Source organism: Glycine soja, chromosome 14, assembly GCF_004193775.1.
Source record: "Glycine soja cultivar W05 chromosome 14, ASM419377v2, whole genome shotgun sequence".
NCBI lineage: Eukaryota > Viridiplantae > Streptophyta > Magnoliopsida > Fabales > Fabaceae > Glycine > Glycine soja.
In genome coordinates this window covers 23,571,133-23,592,370 of record NC_041015.1, presented here as the reverse complement: position 1 = coordinate 23,592,370, position 21,238 = coordinate 23,571,133, and the positions used below count along the sequence as shown (strand labels likewise).

General features: G+C 36.7%; 2 protein-coding genes and 1 pseudogene across 3 annotated transcripts; 2 read left to right on the top strand and 1 right to left on the bottom strand.

The window, feature by feature from the left end:
- Positions 1–2,186: 2,186 nt before the first annotated feature.
- LOC114385137 lies at positions 2,187–12,244 on the top strand (annotated as a pseudogene).
- Positions 12,245–13,014: 770 nt separating this feature from the next.
- On the bottom strand, positions 13,015–17,782 carry LOC114384860 (pentatricopeptide repeat-containing protein At5g25630-like). 2 transcript variants are annotated; one of them, XM_028344673.1, is made up of 4 exons: positions 17,610–17,782; positions 16,916–17,145; positions 14,645–15,556; positions 13,015–14,039 (listed from the first exon to the last, which is right to left on the bottom strand). In XM_028344673.1, exons 2-4 carry the CDS (start codon positions 17,018–17,020, stop codon positions 13,158–13,160), a joined length of 1,899 nt encoding a protein of 632 aa, XP_028200474.1. In that variant the 5' UTR covers positions 17,021–17,145; positions 17,610–17,782; the 3' UTR covers positions 13,015–13,157. The 2 variants fall into 2 exon arrangements, with proteins under 2 accessions (XP_028200474.1, XP_028200475.1); XM_028344674.1 differs by lacking the exon at positions 17,610–17,782 and adding an exon at positions 17,514–17,584.
- A 604-nt stretch (positions 17,783–18,386) lies between these two features.
- Positions 18,387–21,024, top strand: LOC114384585 (forkhead box protein J3-like). The gene is made up of 2 exons (XM_028344289.1): positions 18,387–19,187; positions 20,732–21,024. Exons 1-2 carry the CDS (start codon positions 18,684–18,686, stop codon positions 20,741–20,743), a joined length of 516 nt encoding a protein of 171 aa, XP_028200090.1. The 5' UTR covers positions 18,387–18,683; the 3' UTR covers positions 20,744–21,024.
- The last annotated feature ends 214 nt before the right edge of the window (positions 21,025–21,238 follow it).

Here is a 21,238-nt window from a genome sequence, read left to right as displayed (position 1 = left end):
ATAATTACAATTTGTGTTTGCTTATGCTCAAATGTCTTGAATAACATAATTCAAGAGAGCTTAAGACTTATTTTGATTCACAAATCCAATCTCAACTTAGCACCACAACTCAATTTCTTCATAGACATCATATAGGAAACTTATAAAACAAAATAAAGTTCAAGAACAAGACTACTTCTAGGAATTGATTTAGAACATGTTACGAACTAAATAACATGCATGAATTAGACTCAAAACTCAAAAGATAGGCTAAGAATGACAAGAATACATGAATAAATGTATCTAGAATTCAATCAACAAAATAAAAGTTCAACACAAACTTAAAACATAATGTGACAATTACTATGACTAAACATGACTCTAAGACAATTTCTAAGGTACCCTACCTACATTATGAAGTCTTAAATACAAGACTCAAAAATAATGAAACCTTAATCTAATATGTTCAAAGATAAGTGGGTTCATACTTAGCCCATGAGCCCTAAATCTACCCTAAGGTTCATGGGAACCCTAGGGCCTTTTCTTGCATCTCTTGTCCAATCTTCTTGAAGTCTTATATCCAATGCCCTTGGGGGTAGGATTGCATCACCACTGCACCTCACCTTTGTCGCCTCCACCACCACCACACTACTACTGCCACCACCATCACCATTGTTGTTGTCACCATTCCACCACCTCCATCATTGTTGTCGCCACCACTACTATTCCACCCCACTATTGTTGTTGGTGCCACTACTACCATTCCACTGCTACTGTCGACACTACCACCACCATTTCGCTGCCTCCATCGTCGTTGTCATTGTAGTTGTCACTGTTCCACCCCACCACCACCCATAATTTAAAAAATTGAATTGGTGATTGACCTGATCAAGGCATTAGGCCACTAGGTCAATGGTTAAACTAGTGGATCATTAATTGACCCACATGACCCGATCTTCATTTAAAAAATTAAAACTTTATACTTAACCTTATTAGACCCAAATGACCCAACATATTTTCTCCCTTGGGTGTGAGCCGACCTAGGTCAGTAGGGAATTAGTTTAACCGCAAACTCGATTAGGTCGTTTCGCCTTGCACAAGTTCAATGCATGGTTGACTCGAGAGGCAAGTTGAACCGATCTAATTAGTCTAACTCAACTAAAAACTAAAAATGAGAAATCACCCCAACGGAGACCTTAATTATCAGTGTTAGAGGAAGAGAAAGCAAAGTAATGTAAAAAAAAAGAAGAGAAAATACATTTGTGATTTGAGTAAACCTTCGAGAAGGTTGCTATAATTTGCTCTATATTTTAGATATTTAAAAATATTTATTTAATATTATTATTCTAATCATAAAATTATATATTTATTTGTTTTATATATTTCATTCAATATACAAACTAAACTAGTAATATATGATTCGATTATCTTTCGTAAATAATACATCTAGACTGCTGTCTAAAAAAAACTAAAATAGTATTAGTTTAATTAAATTAAAAATATTATAATATATTTGTTTTAGATATTTAATTGCTTTAATTACTCATTTGGTCTCTATAGTTTCACGATTCATACCTTTTTAGTCCCTATAGTTTGAAAGTTGTTTTTTCAGTCTCTATAGTTTACATTTTAATTTTCGTTTATTTCATATAGTTTACATTTTAATTTTCTTTTAGTCCATGTAATTTGAAAGTAGTTTTTTTATTTCTTATAATTTGCATTTTAATTCGCTTTTAATCCCTATGGTTTGAAAGTGATATTTTTTGTTCTTATACTTTATATTTTGATTCCTTTTCAATCCTTACCATTAAAATATGAGTAATATTATCAATTACAATTAACTACAAAAATATTAATAAGTAATTCGTAATTAATTTAGTACAAGATAAGTTGTAAAAAAAATTGATAATTTATAACTAATTTATAATTAATTTTTTTATATATTTTTTAGTAAAGACTAAAAAGTAATTAAAATATAAATTATGAGGATTAAAAAGATCACTTTCAATTTATAAGGACTAAAAGAGAATTAAAATACAAAATTATAATAACTAAAAAGATCACTTTCAAACTATATAAAAAAAAATTAAAATATAAGTTATAATGACAAAAAACCACTTTCAAATGAAAAAATATAAATAATAAAACTATAAGAAATAATTGAACCTATTTAATTTAACTAACACTTAAAATTCCAGCATGATACACCTTCGTTTTTATTCTGCTGCTATTACAGTTACACAATATGAGAGGCCTGCAAACACTAACACGGAGTCCACGAGAGTACAAGGTGCATAAATTGAATTGAAACGAGCAAGCACTTGGCCTCGCGGAAACGAAGAATGGCGCAACTTGGAGTCCCATTCAAGTTACAATCAATACCATGCAAATGCAAACCCTCTCGCATTCACACTCTCAAACCCTCTCTGTCTGACTCTCTCTCTCTCCCTTCCCTTCCCACATTCACCACCACACCTTCTCTCCATGCCCAACTCAGCATCATCCCTTATCTACGCTTCGATCCCGCACTCTCGCACCCTCCTGCATCTCCAACAAATCAGGTACTTCCACTTCCTCCGCTTAACTTGGCTTCGGCGTTTCCTCAAACACCTTGGCGTTTATTATTTATGACTTTTAACTTTGCACTTCGTCCTCTGTTGTTATTCTCACGTCGTTTCAGTGCTTTTATGTTAGATATAATGTCGCAGTTGGAGCTTGGGAAGCCGGAGCCAAATGGAAAACCGGAGAAACGAGTCAATGGTATATTCTGGATCATTCTCCTCAACATTGGCATATCCGTAGCTGACCACTTTTTTCAGGTAACTTATTTTTTTTTCTCTTACAGCCAAACTAAGTTAAATTTCATTAAAAACAAAGGCCTTTGGAATACGCCACCTGATTTTGATTTGGAAGAAATTTTTTGGATAGTGTAGTTCTTTGTTGCTTTTTTACTTTTTTTTTTTATAAAAAAAATCTTGTACCAAAAAAAAAGGCATCAGGAATATAAAATTGGCAGCATTAAAACATGGCTATTTTCGCCACAAACTGGTATAATACACCCTCTGTGACGGTTCCCCTCATCCCATCAATGATGCTGAGGAAAAAAAAAACAGCTAATTTTAATCCCAATCACTTACATTCTGTACCTCTTAATCAGCTAAACAAATCTCGTATGTTACCTCTTAATCAGATTAGTCTGTCTTTTTCTGTCTGAAGCTTTCACTGCTGCTAGGCACTGCTTTGGCTGGATCATCCAATCATAATATGTGGCCCCGAACTTTTCCGGTTTTGCTCTCATCCAGGCCCATGATATGAATTCGATGGAGTGCAGTAATTGTTTCACATGGGGCTGCTGGTCGGAGAAGATAACATTGTTCCTATGTCTCCAGATAGACCTCCCCACTATATCCTCCTCACCTTTGATCCCACCACATGTTGACAGTGCTGCCGTAAATGTGTGATAGGACATTGTGGTGGTAATACTGTTTGTCTCCAGATAGACCTCCCCACCATATCCTCCTCACCTTTGATCCCACCTGCATACAACTTTCTTATTTTCTCTATTTAATAATTGACTGAGATACACTGGTTTCAGTTTGCTCACCTTAAATTTAATTTTTTGTTACTTTAGTTCCTTAAAGTATTTCTACTAGGGTCCTAGGACACTAGTTAAGAAATCTATATATAGAAAGTTTTCATTAAAAATTACATTGAAATTGTATGGGGGAGTGCACTTTTATGCTTTACTATTAATTTTTTTCTTTCTATTTTTGATTCCTTAACCAATGCCTGAGGGCACTTGTTGGTATTTTCCTTTCTATTATGCTGTTATTTTATTTGCACCAACAGTATCTTTTTTGACTAATGTAGCAAAGGTCTCATTTGATGTAACATCTTTCACAATTTGCTGCATGTCAATTTAGTATGGTAAAGTGACAAAGAACCAATTTAGTTCAAAAGACACGCTTTAACATATCAAACTGAAACTTTTTAAACTTGGGAGATCAATCTGAAAAGAAAAATATAATGAGGAATCAAAAGTGTATTTTAACCTTGCTAATATGAAACCACATCTCAATATTTTGCTTTTTACTGTTTTGTCCCCATTTTCTTTTTAGTTGTTTGTCTGCATTGAAAGAAAGGGAGAAGGAAAAATAAAACAATAATGTTTTTGCACCTTGTTGATAGGGTGTGAAAAGGATGGAAAGTAAAGAGGAAGAAAAAGAAGAGAAGAGAGAGGGAGAAAGTTAAAACATGTGAAACGAATTCAAGAGAAAGTAGGTGTGAGAAAGTCAAAATGTTATAAAGGGCAAAAGAGGAGCTGTTTTTCAAAGGGTGTAAAAAAGTGACATGGCTTAAACAGGGTTGTTTCAGTGCTTATTGTATGATGTATGGTTTTATATCATTATTGCAAGGTTAATGGCATCAAGGCTTTGTACTTGTACCACAATTGGCCTGCTTGGTACCAGTTTGTCACAACTACATTTTGTCATGCTAAGTAGTACACAATTACACATGCTGTATGAAGTAGATGAATGAGAAGCTGTCTTAGAAGAGAATGAGAGAGAGGGATAGAGAGAGGGGGAGAGGGAGAGCGGGAGGGAGAGAGAGAGATGGAGTGTGAGAGAGTGCCATCAGCATCGTCAGAAAGAACTGAAGCATAGGAGCCATGGAAACAGAAACAGAGACGGAGACACCACTAGATAAAACAGAAGGAACTTAACAGGTCACTCAAGGAGATGGAGGAGCAGGGAACAAAGGGAGAAGATAGATGATAGGCTATACAATAACGAGAATGGCAGGGATAATAGCTATGGTAATGAAGGAAACTGGAGGTTAGCAGGAGGACAACAAAGGACAGGAAGAAGACAACACCAACTGAGAGACAACCACATAATCACGTGACATGGGGTAAATCTACACACCATCATCTCAACTGGAGGAATAAGGAGGATATCACGTCCTACTATTTCACTCACTTCCTGATGAAGTCAATGAAGAGCTGCTCTGGAAAAAGTTTAAACAATGGGGTGATGTGTGAGAGGTCTACATTGCCAAACGCTGCAATAAGGAAGGCAGAAGATATGGCTTTGTGCGGTTTAAGGGAGTCTCGGATGCAAAAAGACTGGAGGTGAAGTTGGATAACATTTTCATCAATGACCACAAGTTGTTTGTCAACTTACCTAGGTTTGCAAGGTCAACTCGGACTGTAGCTTCGCAGCAAAAGGTTATTAATGGGCGGGAGCCCAGCAAGGAGTTTAGCAAACCTCGAGAAGTAACCAGCAGACCAACTCTGAGATCATATGCGGAAGTGACGATCAAGGGCGATACTCAAGGTGGCAAGACGAAATGTGAGGTTTTAACACCCACCATTTCGATCACACCACACGAAGGTAGGGGATACTGGTGCGACGGTGCATGGGTTGGGAAGCTAAAGAAAGTTATGGCGGTGGAGAGAATGGAGGACCGAATAGCATGGGATTTAGGGTACAATATCTGTACCAAATTCCTTGGAGATGACATGATCCTCCTTACTGGGCTGTCGGACGAAAAAAGGGCAGCAAATTATTAATACAGAGACTGATAGTGGGAACTCCCTCTTCTACTCCTTGGAGAAGTGGCGGCCGGGATGTAGGCCCAACAATCGGGTTGTTTGGCTCCAAGTGTGGGGTTTCCCGATCGAGGCGTGGGAGATTGACCACCTTAAGACGGTCATCTCCACTGTCGGCAACGTCATCGAACCTGACGACGATACTGAAGACCGTCGCCGACTGGACCGAGCTCGCCTGCTGGTTCGGACACCCCTTCCGCCGGCGATCAAGAAGGAGGTTATTGTTCGTGTCGGAGGTATTGACTATAAGGTGTGGATGGTGGAGGAAGTAGGGACGACGGAGACTCGAAGCAGAGGAGAACCCTACCGTCCGATGACTGGTCGGAGGAGGTAACGTCGGTTGAAGGAGGTGACGTTGCCGACGTCGACGATGACAGCAATACCACCTTCTCCTACTCGTCGGAGCTGTCCTCGAAGAAACCGATACTTCGCTTAAACCACTGGTCAGATGACATAACCAGTGGATATTGTTGTGAAACCACACGCCATCCCAGACCGCTGGGTAACACCCACTCTGATGACACATGCAGAGAGGGGACAAAGGATAGAGCGAAGAGTACCTAGAGCCCAAATACAGTAAAGGTTGACTCTGAAAATAGTAATGCAGAGAAGGCAGAGGCAAATGGTTTCACAAAAGACGCAATCCTAAACATGGATAAAGCTGATTCTCGGGAGCATAATGGTGACCCTGTAGGAAATAATTTGAATTGTGGAGATAAAGTTTCAAATGTCCAGTCTCCATATGGGGAAAGCGTGGGAGATATAAGACACACAGAACTTCAACCAAGTCTGTTCTCCTTGTAGACCCAAAAAGCTGTTGGGCCAAGCTACAACTTGGGCCCATTTGGAAAGAATGAGGGGAGTAATAAGGATGGACACCCACCTGTAGCCCATTCCTTTAAGGAAAGTTTTGATATGTACTCCAAAGTCTATGCTAGATAAAGGCATGCTCAATTCAAAGCCCCATCACTCGAGCCTGTGGAAGAAGAAACACAATTGATAAAGGATGATAATGGAGTGGATGTCACAAATGAAATACAAGACAAAAGCCCAAATCAGAGACATTTCGAAGTAGAAAGGGGTTTAAAAAGAACAATTGAATGTAATTCAAACGTGTTGGAAGAGGCACAACAGCAATGGAACCTTGGGAAAGTCCTAGGCTTGGAGGCTGATATAGATCAATCTGATTATATCCACAACTTTGCCAACATGGAATCTCGTGACAGGAAGGAAGCTATGGAGCTGGGAAATAGAAAAATTTGCAGATGAATATCCTTTCCTATAACATTAGAGGGTTGGGTAGAGGTATTAAATGAGCCTCTATCAGGAACTTGGTGGGGAAGCTTGAAGTTGATTTACTTTGTCTGCAAGAAACAAAGAGGGAATCTATTGATAAGGCATCTTGCCAAGCCTTGTGGGGTCATCCTGATGTTGCTTGGGAGTGGCATCCTGCTGTGAATGCTGCTGGGGGGTTGCTGTGTGTTTGGAATAATAAAAATTTTCAGGTTGATCTTCGAATCTCTGAAAAGGGATTCATCATGTTGGGTGGGGTCTGGTTGGCTCATATGCAAAGGGTTGTTGTGGTCAACATTTATGCCCCCTGTGATATTGTGGGCAAAAGACAGTTGTGGCAGAATCTGAGTAGAAGGAAGATGCAATCCCAAGACAATTGTTGGTGTCTTGTAGGGAATTTTAATTGTATTAGGCATCCCTCAGAAAGAATGGGGAGCAATCGTAGCAATTCAGATACCAACATAGTATCTGAATTTAATGATTGGCTTGTTGTTATAGAGGTTGATGACATTCCCTGTGCGGGTAAGCCTTTTACCTGGGTTAGGCCAAATGGATCCTGTAAAAGCAAATTGGATAGAGTCGTGGTCACTGATGGTTGGTTATCTAAGTGGCCAGATAGTTCTCAATTTAACTTTGAGAAGAATTACTCTGACCATTGTGCTATCATCATGAAATCTAAGAGCATTGATTGGGGCCCTAAGCCTTTTAAGGTTTTTGATGGATGGTTAAAAAATAAGGATTATCAGAAGGTGGTGAGGGATTGTTGGGCTCATAATCAGCCTCTGGGGTGGGGTGGATTTGCCTTAAAATGCAAGCTAAAGACTCTCAAACAATGGCTGAAAATTTGGAGTAAAGACAATGCAGGTGATTTGTGTAACAAGGTGAAGCAGCTTCAACAAAATTTGAATGATCTGGAGAACTCTATGCCACCTCAGCCTTCTAACCAGCAAGTCCAAGAGCTGAAGGAAATTCAAGCTGGATCTATGGGAAAAGGCTAATCTTTATGAATCTATCGTGAGATAGAAATCAAGAAGCAAATGGATTAAAGAGGGGGACAGTAACAACTCTTATTTTCATAAAATAATCAATCATAGCAGGAGAAGAAACACATTGAGGGGGCTGCTGATTGATGGTATTTGGGTAGAAAACCCTAACTTGATTAAGGCAGAAATTTTGCAGCATTTCCAGAGTAGATTCAATGAACCTCATCTGTATAGACCTAACCTGAATGGGGTTCATTTCAATGTTCTGTCTCCTACTCAGAGGGAGATGATGGTTGAGCCTTTTAAAGAAGAGGAGATAAGGTGTGCAGTGTGGAATTGTGGCAGCGACAAAAGCCCGGGGCCAGATGGGTTTAACTTCAGGTTTATTAAACACTTTTGGAAGGAGCTAAAACCTGATTTTCTAAGGTTTATTGCAGAATTTTATGTGAATGCTACATTTCCTAAGGGAAGTAATTCCTCTTTCATTGCTCTTATCCCTAAGCTTAAGGACCCTCAGTCTATTAGTGACTTTAGACCTATTTCCCTCATAGGATGTGTCTACAAAGTCATTGCTAAATTGCTAGCTAATAGACTTAGAAAGGTCATGACTCACCTCATTGATGAAAGGCAGACAACCTTTGTAAAAGGTAGACAGCTGCTCCATGGAGTTTTGGTTGCTAATGAGGTAGTTGAGGAGGCTAGGAGATCTAAGAGGTCATGCCTGATTTTTAAAGTGGATTTTGAAAAGGCCTATGATTCTGTGTCTTGGCAATTCCTTTTCTACATGATGAGAAGAATGGGGTTCCATGAGAGATGGATTAGCTGGATCAAGGGATGCCTCACCTCAGCTTCTATATCTATCCTAGTGAATGGAAGCCCAACTACTGAATTTAAACCTCAAAGAGGCTTGAGACAAGGGGATCCTTTGGCCCCTTTATTATTTGATTTGGTTGTTGAAGGTCTGACAGGTTTGATGAGGGAAGCAACAATCAAAAATTGCTTTCAAAGTTTCTTGGTGGGGAAGCATAAGGTGCCTGTGAATATTCTCCAATATGTTGATGACACTATATTTTTTGGAGAAGCTTCAATGGAGAATGTTAAAGCTGTGAAGGCTATTCTTAGAACTTTTGAGATGGTTTCTGGACTGAGAATCAACTTTGCAAAAAGTCAATTTGGAGCATTTGGGCAATCTGAGGATTGGTGCCTTTATGTTGCTGCTTATCTAAACTGTGCCCTGCTTCATTTTCCTTTCTGCTACCTAGGGCTGCCAATTGGAGTCAATCCGAGAAGAAAGGTGGTGTGGGAACCTATAATCAGAAAATTCGAGGCTAGGTTGAATAAATGGAACCAGAGAAGCATTTCGATGGCTGGCAGAATTACTCTAATCAATGCTGTCCTAATAGCATTGCCTTTGTTCTATTTGTCTTTTTTCAGGGCCCCTGCAACAGTGATTAATAGGCTAACTGCCATCCAAAGACAATTTCTTTGGGGTGGTAACTTTGAAGGGAAGAAGATAGCTTGGGTAGCTTGGAGACAGGTGTGTGTCTCTAGAGAAATGGGAGGTTTGGGGATCAAAGACATTAAGGTCCTCAACAATGCTCTCCTAATTAAATGGAAATGGTTGATGTTTCATCAATCAGATCAACTTTGGAGCAGGATCCTGGTCTCTAAATACAAGGGATGGAGAGGCTTGGAACAGGGGCCATCAAAGCAGTATTTCTCTCAATGGTGGTCTGACCTAAGGTCTATTAATCAGCATCAAAGTATGGTTGATGTCTCTAAACAGTTTACTTGGAAGGATGGTAGGGGAGATCAGATTCTTTTCTGGAAAGATTCTTGGGTTGATGGTGGGATACTTCTTAAAGATCAATTTCCAGAATTATATCAAATTTCTTCCCAAAAATTACAGATTGTGGCAGATATGGGCTCTTTCTTTGAAAATGGGTGGGAATGAAATTTCTCTTGGAGACGAAATTTGTTTGACAGTGAGATGGGGATAGCTTCAATATTTATTGATCAAATTGCAGCAATCAGCCTAAATGCTAATTTGAAGGACACTTGGGTGTGGGGAGCTGAATCTAATGGGATCTTTTCTACCAAATCTGCATACAACCTTATTAAAGCTGACCAGTCTTCTAAAGTCCAATGTCTGGGTTTCCAACAGCTTTGGGATATTAAAATCCCTCCTAGAGCCTTATCTTTTGCCTGAAGATTGCTTTGGGATAGGCTTCCTACTAAGGATAACTTATCTAGGAGACAAGTTGAGATTGACAATGAACTTTGTCCCTTCTGCCAAAGCCAACCTGAGTCTGCCTCTCATCTATTCTTCACATGTGATAAAGTTTTGCCTTTGTGGTGGGATTTTAATTCATGGGTTAGGGAAGACTGAGTTCTCCACTGTAGCCCGATGGATAACTTTCTCCAGCACTCAACTACAGCAGGAAGGATGACTACCAATAGAAGATGGAAAATATGGTGGTTGGCTGCTACAAAGTCAATTTGGAAACTCAGAAATGACATGGTTTTTCATAATCAGCCTTTTGATATCTCTAAGCTGGTGGACAATACAACTTTCCTCACTTGGTCTTGGCTGAAGGGGTGGGAAAAGGATTTCAATGTTCCTTTTCACCAATGGTCCTTAGCAATGTCCATAGCTTTTATATAGAGTTTGCTTTGTAGGGTTGGGTTTGTGGTGGTTTATGTTGGGCTGCTGTTCTTTTGTTATCTTTTTCAGGAGATCTTCTCTCCTGTGTTGCTATGTAGTACCCCTGATACTCTTTATCTATTAATATAAATTAATTTTGCTGTTAAAAAAAAAAAACATTTTGTCATGCTAATTGGTGAGTGTACTCCTCTCTTGTTACTTTTTTTCTTCTTCTTTTGCAAAACTGTTTTATTTTTCTTTTTTAGAAGGACAAAACTTAAATACAGTTCATAAGATGCTTTGTTATTATTCTCTAATCATAGGTCTACATAGGTTACCAAGGTGAAATTCTAGTTCTGTTGGAGAATAACACCAAAAGTACTTAAAGAATTGCATCTAAGTTTTGTCCTTTCTTGATATGTATTGCACACGCCAAGGAAGCAAAGGCACTTCAAAATAATAATCCATTCGTGTCTTGTGTAGCATATGAGCTTTTTACCACAGAATCCTATAGTGGAAAGCTGAACCCCCCCCCCATTTTACCGAACTACTTTCTAATGTTACGATTTGATTAATGTCTTAACATGTTCAGGAAGCATCTATCTAGCAACCTTTTCTTCTTGTACATTTTTGGTATGGCTGTAACACGATCACTCTTCTTTCCGGTAATTGATTTGCTTGGGGATTGATGTTTGTTTGAGTATTTGTTATTTTGTTTTTTCCGCAACAGGAAAGCTTGTTGAAGAAGACGAAGGGAACTTTGCTTTATGGCTTTCTTACATTCTAACAGGTGTAGGAGCAAATCTTGTTTCTTGGTTGGTTTTACCAAGAAATACAGTTTCGGTTGGAGCTTCTGGTGCTGTTTTTGGGTTATTTACTATCAGTGTCCTTGTAAAGGTACCTGGAATTGTATTCTGCAGTTCATTTGCTGTTTGCGGTATTTCTTTTAAGTTTTTATGGTTTTACTTTTACTTGATACAGATGTCTTGGGATTGGAGGAAGATCCTTGAATTGCTTATATTGGGTCAGTTTGTTATAGAGAAGGTGGGGGCATGAGCAACAAATGATTGCACAGCTTATTTTCCAAAAGTTGCTACTTGCTATAATTAATCAAAACAAAAGACCAGTTTTAGATTTATAGAGATTAGAGATATTGGTACCTACCATCATGTTGTTACTTTTGCAATGTGCATCCTGTATCATGATGAGTCATGCTAAATAGATGGTTTCCCATGTATAATAACGTCTTACATGTTTTTTATTGATATATTTTTTTTGTTTTGAAAAGATAAAACACTCATCTTTTGGATTCATTATTTGTTATTTGGGTTATGCCTGAACACCTAGTAGTATCTGACTATCAGTGGTCTGTATTGATATGTTCTTTGTGAGTGTCTTAGGTCATGGAAGCAGCCCAAGCTTCAACATCATTATCAGGTCGCGGTGGCCACACATTGTCTTGTTATGAACGCTTACTATAGGCTTTGTTACAGAAAACTTGGTATTCAGAAGGATTCTGTTTAAACCCAGAAGTTTATTGAATCCCTATGGAATTGTATATAGCGAGGAATAATGTTACATAAATTTTATACCAACTGTTTCTGCTATTCTATATTTTAAAAAATAAATGTAATCTCAGTTCAGTTGTGCAATTGCATATGATTGTAATATGCAAATAGGCATATAGCATTACTTATCCATAGTGAAGCGTTGTCCTACTGACTGGAAACTACTGATGTGTGTAATACTTATTGTCCATCCTCATGTAATGAGGCTCAAAAGTTACTAATAAAATAGAGCAAATAGATCATAACTAACACTACCCACTTATCTTCTACCACGTCTTAGTCAACAAAAAAAAGTAATCAACATTGTGTAATACTCATCAAATAAATATTGCTTTTGTTTCTTTTTACCCGTCGTAATTTTATTTATTTATTTTTCATTTTAAAATTTTAGGATTCAACATAATTGAATGAAATGATTCATCTTACTAAGATAAGATTTTGCTGTTATTGTTATCGTTTTCATTTTAAAGTTCAAGATAACATTAATTATTATTATTTTTAATTATATCCTTATAAGAAAGAAAGAATAGTATATAAAATGTTACAAGAATAAATAAATAAATAAATAAATAAATAAATAAATAAATACTAGATAAATGACATATTAAGAAATTACTAATAATTTTAATGAAAACAGAAACAACTACTTTTCTTAATCCATGTAGAATAAACCCTAAACAACCGATAAAGAAAGATGGAGGGAATAATTATTCAATGACCAAATATTTTATAATTTGATTTTGTCTTTTATTTGTTTTTTAAAGGTTAATTTTCAACATAGGTATCGTCTGACTAGCGGATGGCACATACTTGCAGTACTATTAATTTAATGCAAACTGGGGAAAGTGTGAATGGTGGGTTGGGTGCTACCTGTCTTTCCTAGCATCTAGAGAGGATGGGAATTATTAGGGCCAAAAAAAAAAGGAAGAGTACAAGTTACAGCATAAAAAACAAGCCTTTTAATTTTTTATTACATGAAAAATAAAAGGAGTATTTTGTTAACAAAAATGAACAGTTTGTGTTGACATAAGAAGTAATTACATCAGAAAGATATTCCACACTCCACCTCCCAAACCCTTTCAGTTTAAGAATACTGCTGTACATGAATTTGCAAATTGGTATGTACCATGCTGTCCTTGAAACTGTTTGCCCATAATGGAAAATCCTTCACCATATCTACAAATTTGAGGATGACACTTGAATTTTGTTGTGAGCAACAGAGTCTCCACAGCACCATCTCTAAGGAGCCTTCTATTTCTTCTAGATGTTAAAGCTGAACCTTTCTGGTCAGTGGAAGATATAGACGGAATCTGTAAGAGACTACAAAAAGGAGCATTAGTATGTGGCTTTTGATAAATTTTCTCTGACATTTTAGCAGGTTTATTGTCGTCTTTGCCTATTGAATTGGCCATCTTCGCTTTTACAGTCCTTAGTAGTGTCTTTGCCCTTTCTTTAAATCCAGCAAAACGCCAAGCTTCCGCAACAAGCAAAATGGTCGATTTCTTGGGTTGAACATGAAATTCTTCCATTATTTGGAGCATTCCTTCTGCTTTCCAGGGTTGTTTTGCTTCTGCATATCCCCAGATTAGTGTCTCAAAAGTCTTCAAATTTGGAGAAACCCCAAATTCACCCATCTTGTCAAAAACCCTCATGGCATTGTCCATTCTGCCAACACTGCACCATCCACTTATGACAGTTGTAAATATAACCACATTTGGGTGGACACCTGATTTAGTCATGACAGTAAGCATTTCTTCAGCCTTTTCCATTTCTTGTGCTCGCACATAACCTTTAGCAAGAATACTATAAGCATGCGCATCTGGCTTAACACCAGATTTTAGCATGTTATTGTAGATTTCCTTGCATTTTTCCAAGAATCCAGCTTGGCTCCATGCATTCATTATAGTACTATATGTTATCACATCTGGTCGGATCTGAAATTCTTCCATCAACTTTAACACCTAGATGTTCACCATGATGAGTAACAAGGTGGAATGCATATATTCTTTCAGGCAAAAATTTATAAGACAATTGCATGATACTTGACACAATAAATTTGATAAACACCAAACTCACAAGATTTGGAAACCAAAGGCATAAAGGAATAAATCCAAATTATATAATGTCCTCAGTTACAACTTATAACTCCTTTACCATGTACTAGATTCTAAACAAAAATGATAAACTGAATCATACATGATTCTAAGTTTCTAACCCTGTTTAATCAAGAACCAATGTAATTGCACCAAGAACCTCGAGCCATGTTTGCACATTGGAAATATGGATAAAAGGTCGGCAATTGGTAAATTCTAGAAGAGTCTGACACAAAGCTGCATTTTATAATATTTATGTATACCATTGTTGGATGCTAATTTTCTTTTAACATTGATTCTTGCTTTACTGTATATTAATTATAAAATGAATGTCAAGAGTGTATGAAGTAAAGAGGTCTGCGATAGATTCTATGTCAAGGGAGTCTAAAATTATAGTCAAATAATTAACAGACCTTCTTCACCAACAGATCCCATTCACAAAAAATGTTCAGGCAACAATTGTAGGAGCTTACCTCATCGACACCATCTCGATCCATCATGTCCACAAAACCATTAACCAGGGAATTAAGTACAATAAGATTAGGCTGCATCCCCAGATCCTTCATCCTGTATACAAACCTTAAAGCTTCCTGTACTTTACCTTCTCTACAATATCCACTTATGATGATGGTGCAAGTTCTCTCATTGGGTTTCAAACTGTTCCTCTGCATCTCTAAAATCATTGCTTCAGCCTGAGCAGTCTTTCCATTCTGAGCATAAGCGGTTGCTATAGTGTTGAAGGTAACAACATCTGGTTGCATTCCCGAAGCAGTCATCTTATACACCACATTCCATGCCTCAGAAATGTTCTCCATTTTACACAAAGCTCTTATTAGCATATTGTATGTCTTGAGATTGGGTTTCACATTTCCTTCTGTTGACATCAGATCTAGCAGTTTCATTGACTCATCAGGCTTACCTGCAATCCCATATCCTTTTATCAATGTGTTATAAGTACAAGCACTAGGTTTTAATCCACTTTCTTTCATTTTCTGAACAACTTTCTTGGCATCCTCCATGTTCCCAGATTCAGCAAATGCATTTATAAGAGCATTAAAAAATATTGAGTCAGGCTTCATTTGTTTTTCTTCAACCAGTGAGACAATGGAATGTATAGGCTTGAAATACTTCTGAGTGGTTAAGGCATTTAACAGGGTTGTGTATGTTGCTAAAGATGGTTGGTGCCCTCCTTCAATCAGATTTTGAAAAATGACTATAGCTTCCTGAGGTTTTCCACTCTTGATCAGAATATTCATTACTTTTGTTCTTGAGCGTACGATTTGGCAATCATTTTTACCCATGCAGAAAGTGCAGCTGGGTTGACTGCCTGAATTTGTGGCCTTAGTAATTTCATTCATGTGATTCTTGCCATCAAAATGATTCCCCTATCAAATTATATACCAAAAGATGGTTAATTTTCAGCAGTACTAACTTCTCCTTAACTTAATGCAGACTAAATTTAGACATGTTTTAGATAACAGTAGGCATTAAATTAATCATATAAAACCACACATTTAGCTCAGTTATTAAGAAATATTGAAAATAGTAGGTTTATCAATCATTGCAAGTAATTTACAATTAGAACTTCCAAAAGTAGCCAATGATCATTAAAGAAGCATCAAATGTTCTTTTTCAACATGGTAGATAACTTTGCAGTTGAGTTTATTACTTGGCACTGCTAAAGACAAATCACCCTAATGACCTAAACTGTTTAGAAAATATAGAATCAAATATAAAAATCATCATTAGTTGAATATCAACTAAAATAGATGTAATTATATATTCAATTAAATAGTACTTCTACCTAGTAATAGGTTACAGATGAAATATAATGCATGTACACCCTACTGACAACCTAAAAACATCAGACTCAAACTTATAGAGTTTTGCATCAATGAAATCTTCCTTTTCCTTACTCGTGAGAAACTGTGGGACATGCCAATTCCCATTTTCTTGAAATGGTTGCATCACTGATTTGGTTTCCTTATGTAAAAAGTAGGTGATAAAACACATCCAAGTTTCCTACTATGTGAGAATCTAGAATTTTACTTCAATTTTAACTCATTGTTTCCTTTTCCTTTTTCTCAACAATAAAAAACATTGAAGCCATCTTCAATTGTTTTTCTCATTATCCACCAACCAGACAGACAACTATGTCATATCTCTGGTCTATAGTATTGTGAATTTCCACTAGGATAATGATAGTGTAACTAACATTAAGCCAAACATTCTCACCAAAAAGTGAACAACTGACATATGTAGCATGAATTACAAGTTTCATTCTTTTGGCTCAACTAAAAGAATGAAGAAACCACCTTCAACACAAGTCAAGTGCAGAATACTATTCTGTGGGTTCAACATTCAACGGCTCAACTAGTTGGACCTACTTTTGCATATGTGATTATGTGCAAGTGGTCAATTTACACTACTCAGCAGAGTTTGATAAATTCAGGGCATTGAGTTGCTTAAGTTTGAACCACAACAATTTTTTCTGCAACTGACTTATGTAACCCATTTAGCAATAGATTTTCTCCAAATATGGTAAATAACAATCACATTCAGATTTTGAATTTCCGAGCAATAGTTGCAACGTTGAAGAAAATGGCAATAGTATGATAATGAAATATCTGCAGTTACCCTAAAATTAGAATTAAAAGCTCTCATATTTAGATGGCAAAAACATGAACCAAAAGCTATAAAGCAGTAAATTGGCAGCACAAATATGATCAATTAGGTAATCAAACCTTGTCAAATTCTGAGTGAAACAACCCTTTCTTCATGTTGTTATTTCCTGATTGCTTTCTACTTCTAGTTCCACAATCAGTATCATCATTGCCAGGTTTCCCCATATTCACCTTGAAATTGGTGTTTCTCAACCTCAATCACTTGACTATGGAGCAAGCACCATTGGAAGGCCACCACTTATTTTCCGTTCTATTCCATGCTCCCTCCTAAGATATCAGACAGAAAGTACCTGAAAAATGCTGAGAATCTGAGAAAGGGGTGCAAAACAATTTATAATCATAAATAACAAAATGGTAGCATAGAAATGCCGTGATATACATGAAATTATACATATCTGAATATCCCTTCGACAATGCAATATTTTATTTTTCCTTTAATAAAATGGGGCTTTGAATTCTAACACTACATGGATTCTTGTTCTGCATTAAATTTATCAAACTTTAAATAAAAGAACAAAAACATGAAAATGTTCTCCAAAGCAGCATGCTCTCTTTCTTTGGATGATTATGTCATTTTTCTCGAAATACAACAATTGGACCGTATAATAGCACAATAATTCATAACAGAAAAAGAAGCAAAGATTCCTAAGACAAAAACCGTAATTGGAGATGACCCATCAAGAGTAGAGAAAGTGGAGAGCGTTGAAATTTAGAAGATCGCAAATTAAGGGAAAAAAATCACTAGTTTTTCTACCTGCTGATTGCTGAATGTGCAGCAGGCAATGCTACGATAGTGGGGTTATGTAATGAACAATATATTACAAGAGTGACAGGTGGCGTCATTGTGTCCGAAGAAATAAAAAAGAAGAAAAAAAAATCTGCATAATTACAAATTATCCACACACAAAATCATATCCAGAAGAGGAACGTGGGATAAGAAGTAAAAGTGTATGTTCATGATTCTCTTCTATGGAATCAAATGTGGATTCTTTTTTCTTGTACCAAAATTTCGAATGTCATGTCTTATTATTGAAATATTTTTTAATATTAAAAATATTGGTTTAATTATTTTTATTAATTTAATTTATAAAAAATAAATCAATAAAGAATATTTGATTTGAATTAAATCAAAATAAATTATAATCAGTAAATTGATTACTCGTTGAAAGGAATTGTGAATTCATTGTAGAATAGAAGAATGTTTTGAAGTAATTGAAGAAAACTAGTCCTCATCTCTTTGATTCCTACAAATTGAAAAAAAAAAAGTCCTCAAGACAAGTCAGTCGCTCTTCAGGCCGAGAAAATTGCTCTGGAAGTTAAAAATGATAAACTAATCTTGAACTTGGTGACATTAAGTAAATTTTTTGAAGAATTTGATTTTGAGGAACATTGAAAATGACTTTGTGTTAAAAATTGTTAAGTCTAAATCTTTTGAAGGTTTGGAAGAGTATATTCGATGGATCAGAGAGGAAGAGGTGAAAGTCATCTTTTTGTGTTGTTCTTGTGTTATTTCAGGATGCTATGTACAAAATGAAGACACTAAGCAAGTATCCTCTTAAAAAAAATGAAATTAAAGACACCGCGGGCTAGCCATGGTAGACGCCATGCCCGTGGTGCATAAGATGTGCCATCCATAAATCAACCGTAGGTTGGTTGTGGCATATTCCATGCCTTTGGTGCGCTCCAGTGCCATCCGCATGTCAACAACAGTTTTCTCCATGGCCTGGTCATAGTAAATACCATGATCGTGGCACGTCTAGGTGCTCTTTAGCGGAAAAAAAAATTCTAAGAGGTGTATGAATAATAAAAAGGGGGCCGCAAAAAGTAAATGACGAAATTTTTTTCCCTTTCTTCTAGGACACAGAGCTTCCATATTCTCCTTTCCTCTTCTCGAACCCTGCCCAAACACCATAGCCACAACAACACCTCCATCACCAATCACCATGGCAACCACTGTGCATCCACACTTCATTACCTCACAGCCATAACCTCACACCAACCCGCCATCTACGGTGTTCCATTGCCATCACTAGCGCGCCACCACCACGGTGCTCCACCTCCCTTCCCCAAATCACCAACCTGCGGCCTCCATAGCCATAACCCACCTAACATCCGTGACCCACATCCAAACCAAACACCGTTGCACCAGCATACCAACGTACCGCGACCACCACCACTCCGACATATGACTTCTATCTCGAATGCTACCTGGATGAGTTCCCTTCACCACCCTCTTAGCGGAGTTGGCAACACATTCTTGGCCAAGGGGGTGAGGATGAGCCTGATAATGCTGTGGATATGGGGGAGGTCTATGATGACTTGTCCTCCCAAGGTTAGTTCTTCTTCCTTTTGTTATATTATTTTTTGTTTGATTTTAGTCTTGATTAATAATTGTTGTTTTGTGTGAAATAATGATGGCTTTTGTAATTACTGGCATGTCCCAATAAGCATGAATTGAATGTTGATTTTAAATTGGTTTTGATTTGAGGCATGTTTTGTGGTTGCACGCCTGGTCACGTGTTTGGTTCAGATTGTGACTAAATGTGTTTTACATGTTGAATAAGCATCCTCTGTTTTGTTGATGTGACTAATCTTGGTGAGGAAAATTCTATGAACTGATGAAATTAAGCGACCCCTTGCTTCACATATCTTTTTGGTTGATTTTCTTGAGTCCATTTGCATGCATACTTGCTTAGAAGTAATCAAGGTCATGTTTCTTAATTTTAGCCGGTGGCCAAAAAGCCTTAACCTAAACAATAAAATCCTTACACCTTATTTGAGTCATACAATGTACTTCTTGATGTATGAACGCTTGCTCTAAAAAGAAAGACAAATATTTTCTCAATCCTAGGAATAGGATAGCAAATTGAGAGGTAGGATCTAACATTAAGTTTGGGGTGTCTTGTCAAACACCAAAAGGTGATGAAAAGAAGGATATCCAAAGGAAATCATAATTCCAGGTTACTGTTAAAAAAACAATAGAAAATTGATACAAAAAGAGTAATTCGCTTTTGTTCCACAGTGTTAGTATTCTTTAAAAAAAGAAGAAAATGAAATAAATGAAGGAGTGGGACCTAGGTGGAAGCTAATAAGCCGTTTGAGTTATTGAAAAATTTGGAATATACCTTGTTTTTGGTTGATTGACTTTCCAATTTATTTTTGCTGTCATATTCTCTAGGTTCTTTGAATCCCAAGAAAAAGCAATATAGTTTGTTAGCCTAGCCATGTTACAAGCCAATAAAGCCCTTAGTAATCCTTGCTTGCATGTGTGTTGATTGTGAATTTTGAGAAATGAAAAACAAAATTATTTTGTGTAGTTTCAATGTGCAATTTAAGAGATACACTCACTTTATCTTGTGTGCACGAGAGATACACTTTGAGGACCAAGGAACTTGGGTTGTTGATTGCAATTGTGTCATTCATGTTAATCTCCAAACTGTTTCATGAATACCTTGGGTGGGTACCACAACTTGTCTTGGAATAGAATTGATGAAATTGAACCAGCCAAAAGAGAAGTTTGCTAAGTGGTGACGAGTTTGTGATTACTATGAGTCATGCCTTGTTAAATTTTCATTAGAATTTGTGTTAAATTCTATTTTCATGTCTCAGTTGTTTTAGGATTTGGTTTTGTTTCCGGTTTTATTTCTTGTTTGTTACACAAGGATGAGCAGAGTTCTATGTTTGGGATGTTGATAATTGTCATTTCTACTTATGTTTTGTAGTAGTTTAGGGATAATTATGTGATATCTCTTATCCTTTTGAGGTTTGTTTGTGTATATTTTATTTAAATTTTGAATAAAACTTGGTTTATTTAGGATTCTTTTAAATTTATATCTTTTATGCTTGATCTTTGGGTTGTTTATTTGTGTTTCGCAGGAACTTTGTTGAAGCTCAAATCAAGCAAAGAAGAGTCCATAGGTAGCTACATTGGAAGAAAAATGTTAAATTCCAACACAAGAGAACACCATGGACTATTTGTGGTAACTACTAGGGCTGACAAAATGAACAAGTCAGGCCAACCAACCTGGTCCAACGTGAAAATGAATTTGAGCTAACCTAGGCCCAAATCCCTATGCTAGTTAGCTAGGATTTCTTGGGCCCAATCCACCCTAGTGTTAGGTCATTGGGCCTATTCGGGATAATTTAGAAGTAAATAAAAAAAAGTAAAAAGATGATTCTTATGTTAAAAAATATAATATATATATATAAAAGACAAAAATATTATTAATTATGCCTGAGCGCTTCACTGACATCATTTTTTGGGCACAACATGAATCTAAATCTCTTAAAACAACAAAACAACTCCAAAATAGCAATAAAATAACAACATATTATAGATAAAAAAGTAGTTCAATGTCTTAATTAAAAACAAATACATATCCA

Excerpts from the sequence above, each read along its gene's own strand:
- LOC114384860 (XM_028344673.1), bottom strand. The coding sequence starts at position 17,020 with ATGGGGAAACCTGGCAATGATGATACTGATTGTGGAACTAGAAGTAGA. Across the intron at positions 15,557-16,915 it reads TTCACTCAGAATTTGACAAG|GGGAATCATTTTGATGGCAA; the intron begins GTTTGATTACCT and ends ATAATTTGATAG. Across the intron at positions 14,040-14,644 it reads ATCGAGATGGTGTCGATGAG|GTGTTAAAGTTGATGGAAGA; the intron begins GTAAGCTCCTAC and ends GTGAACATCTAG.
- LOC114384585 (XM_028344289.1), top strand. The coding sequence starts at position 18,684 with ATGACGAAATTTTTTTCCCTTTCTTCTAGGACACAGAGCTTCCATATT.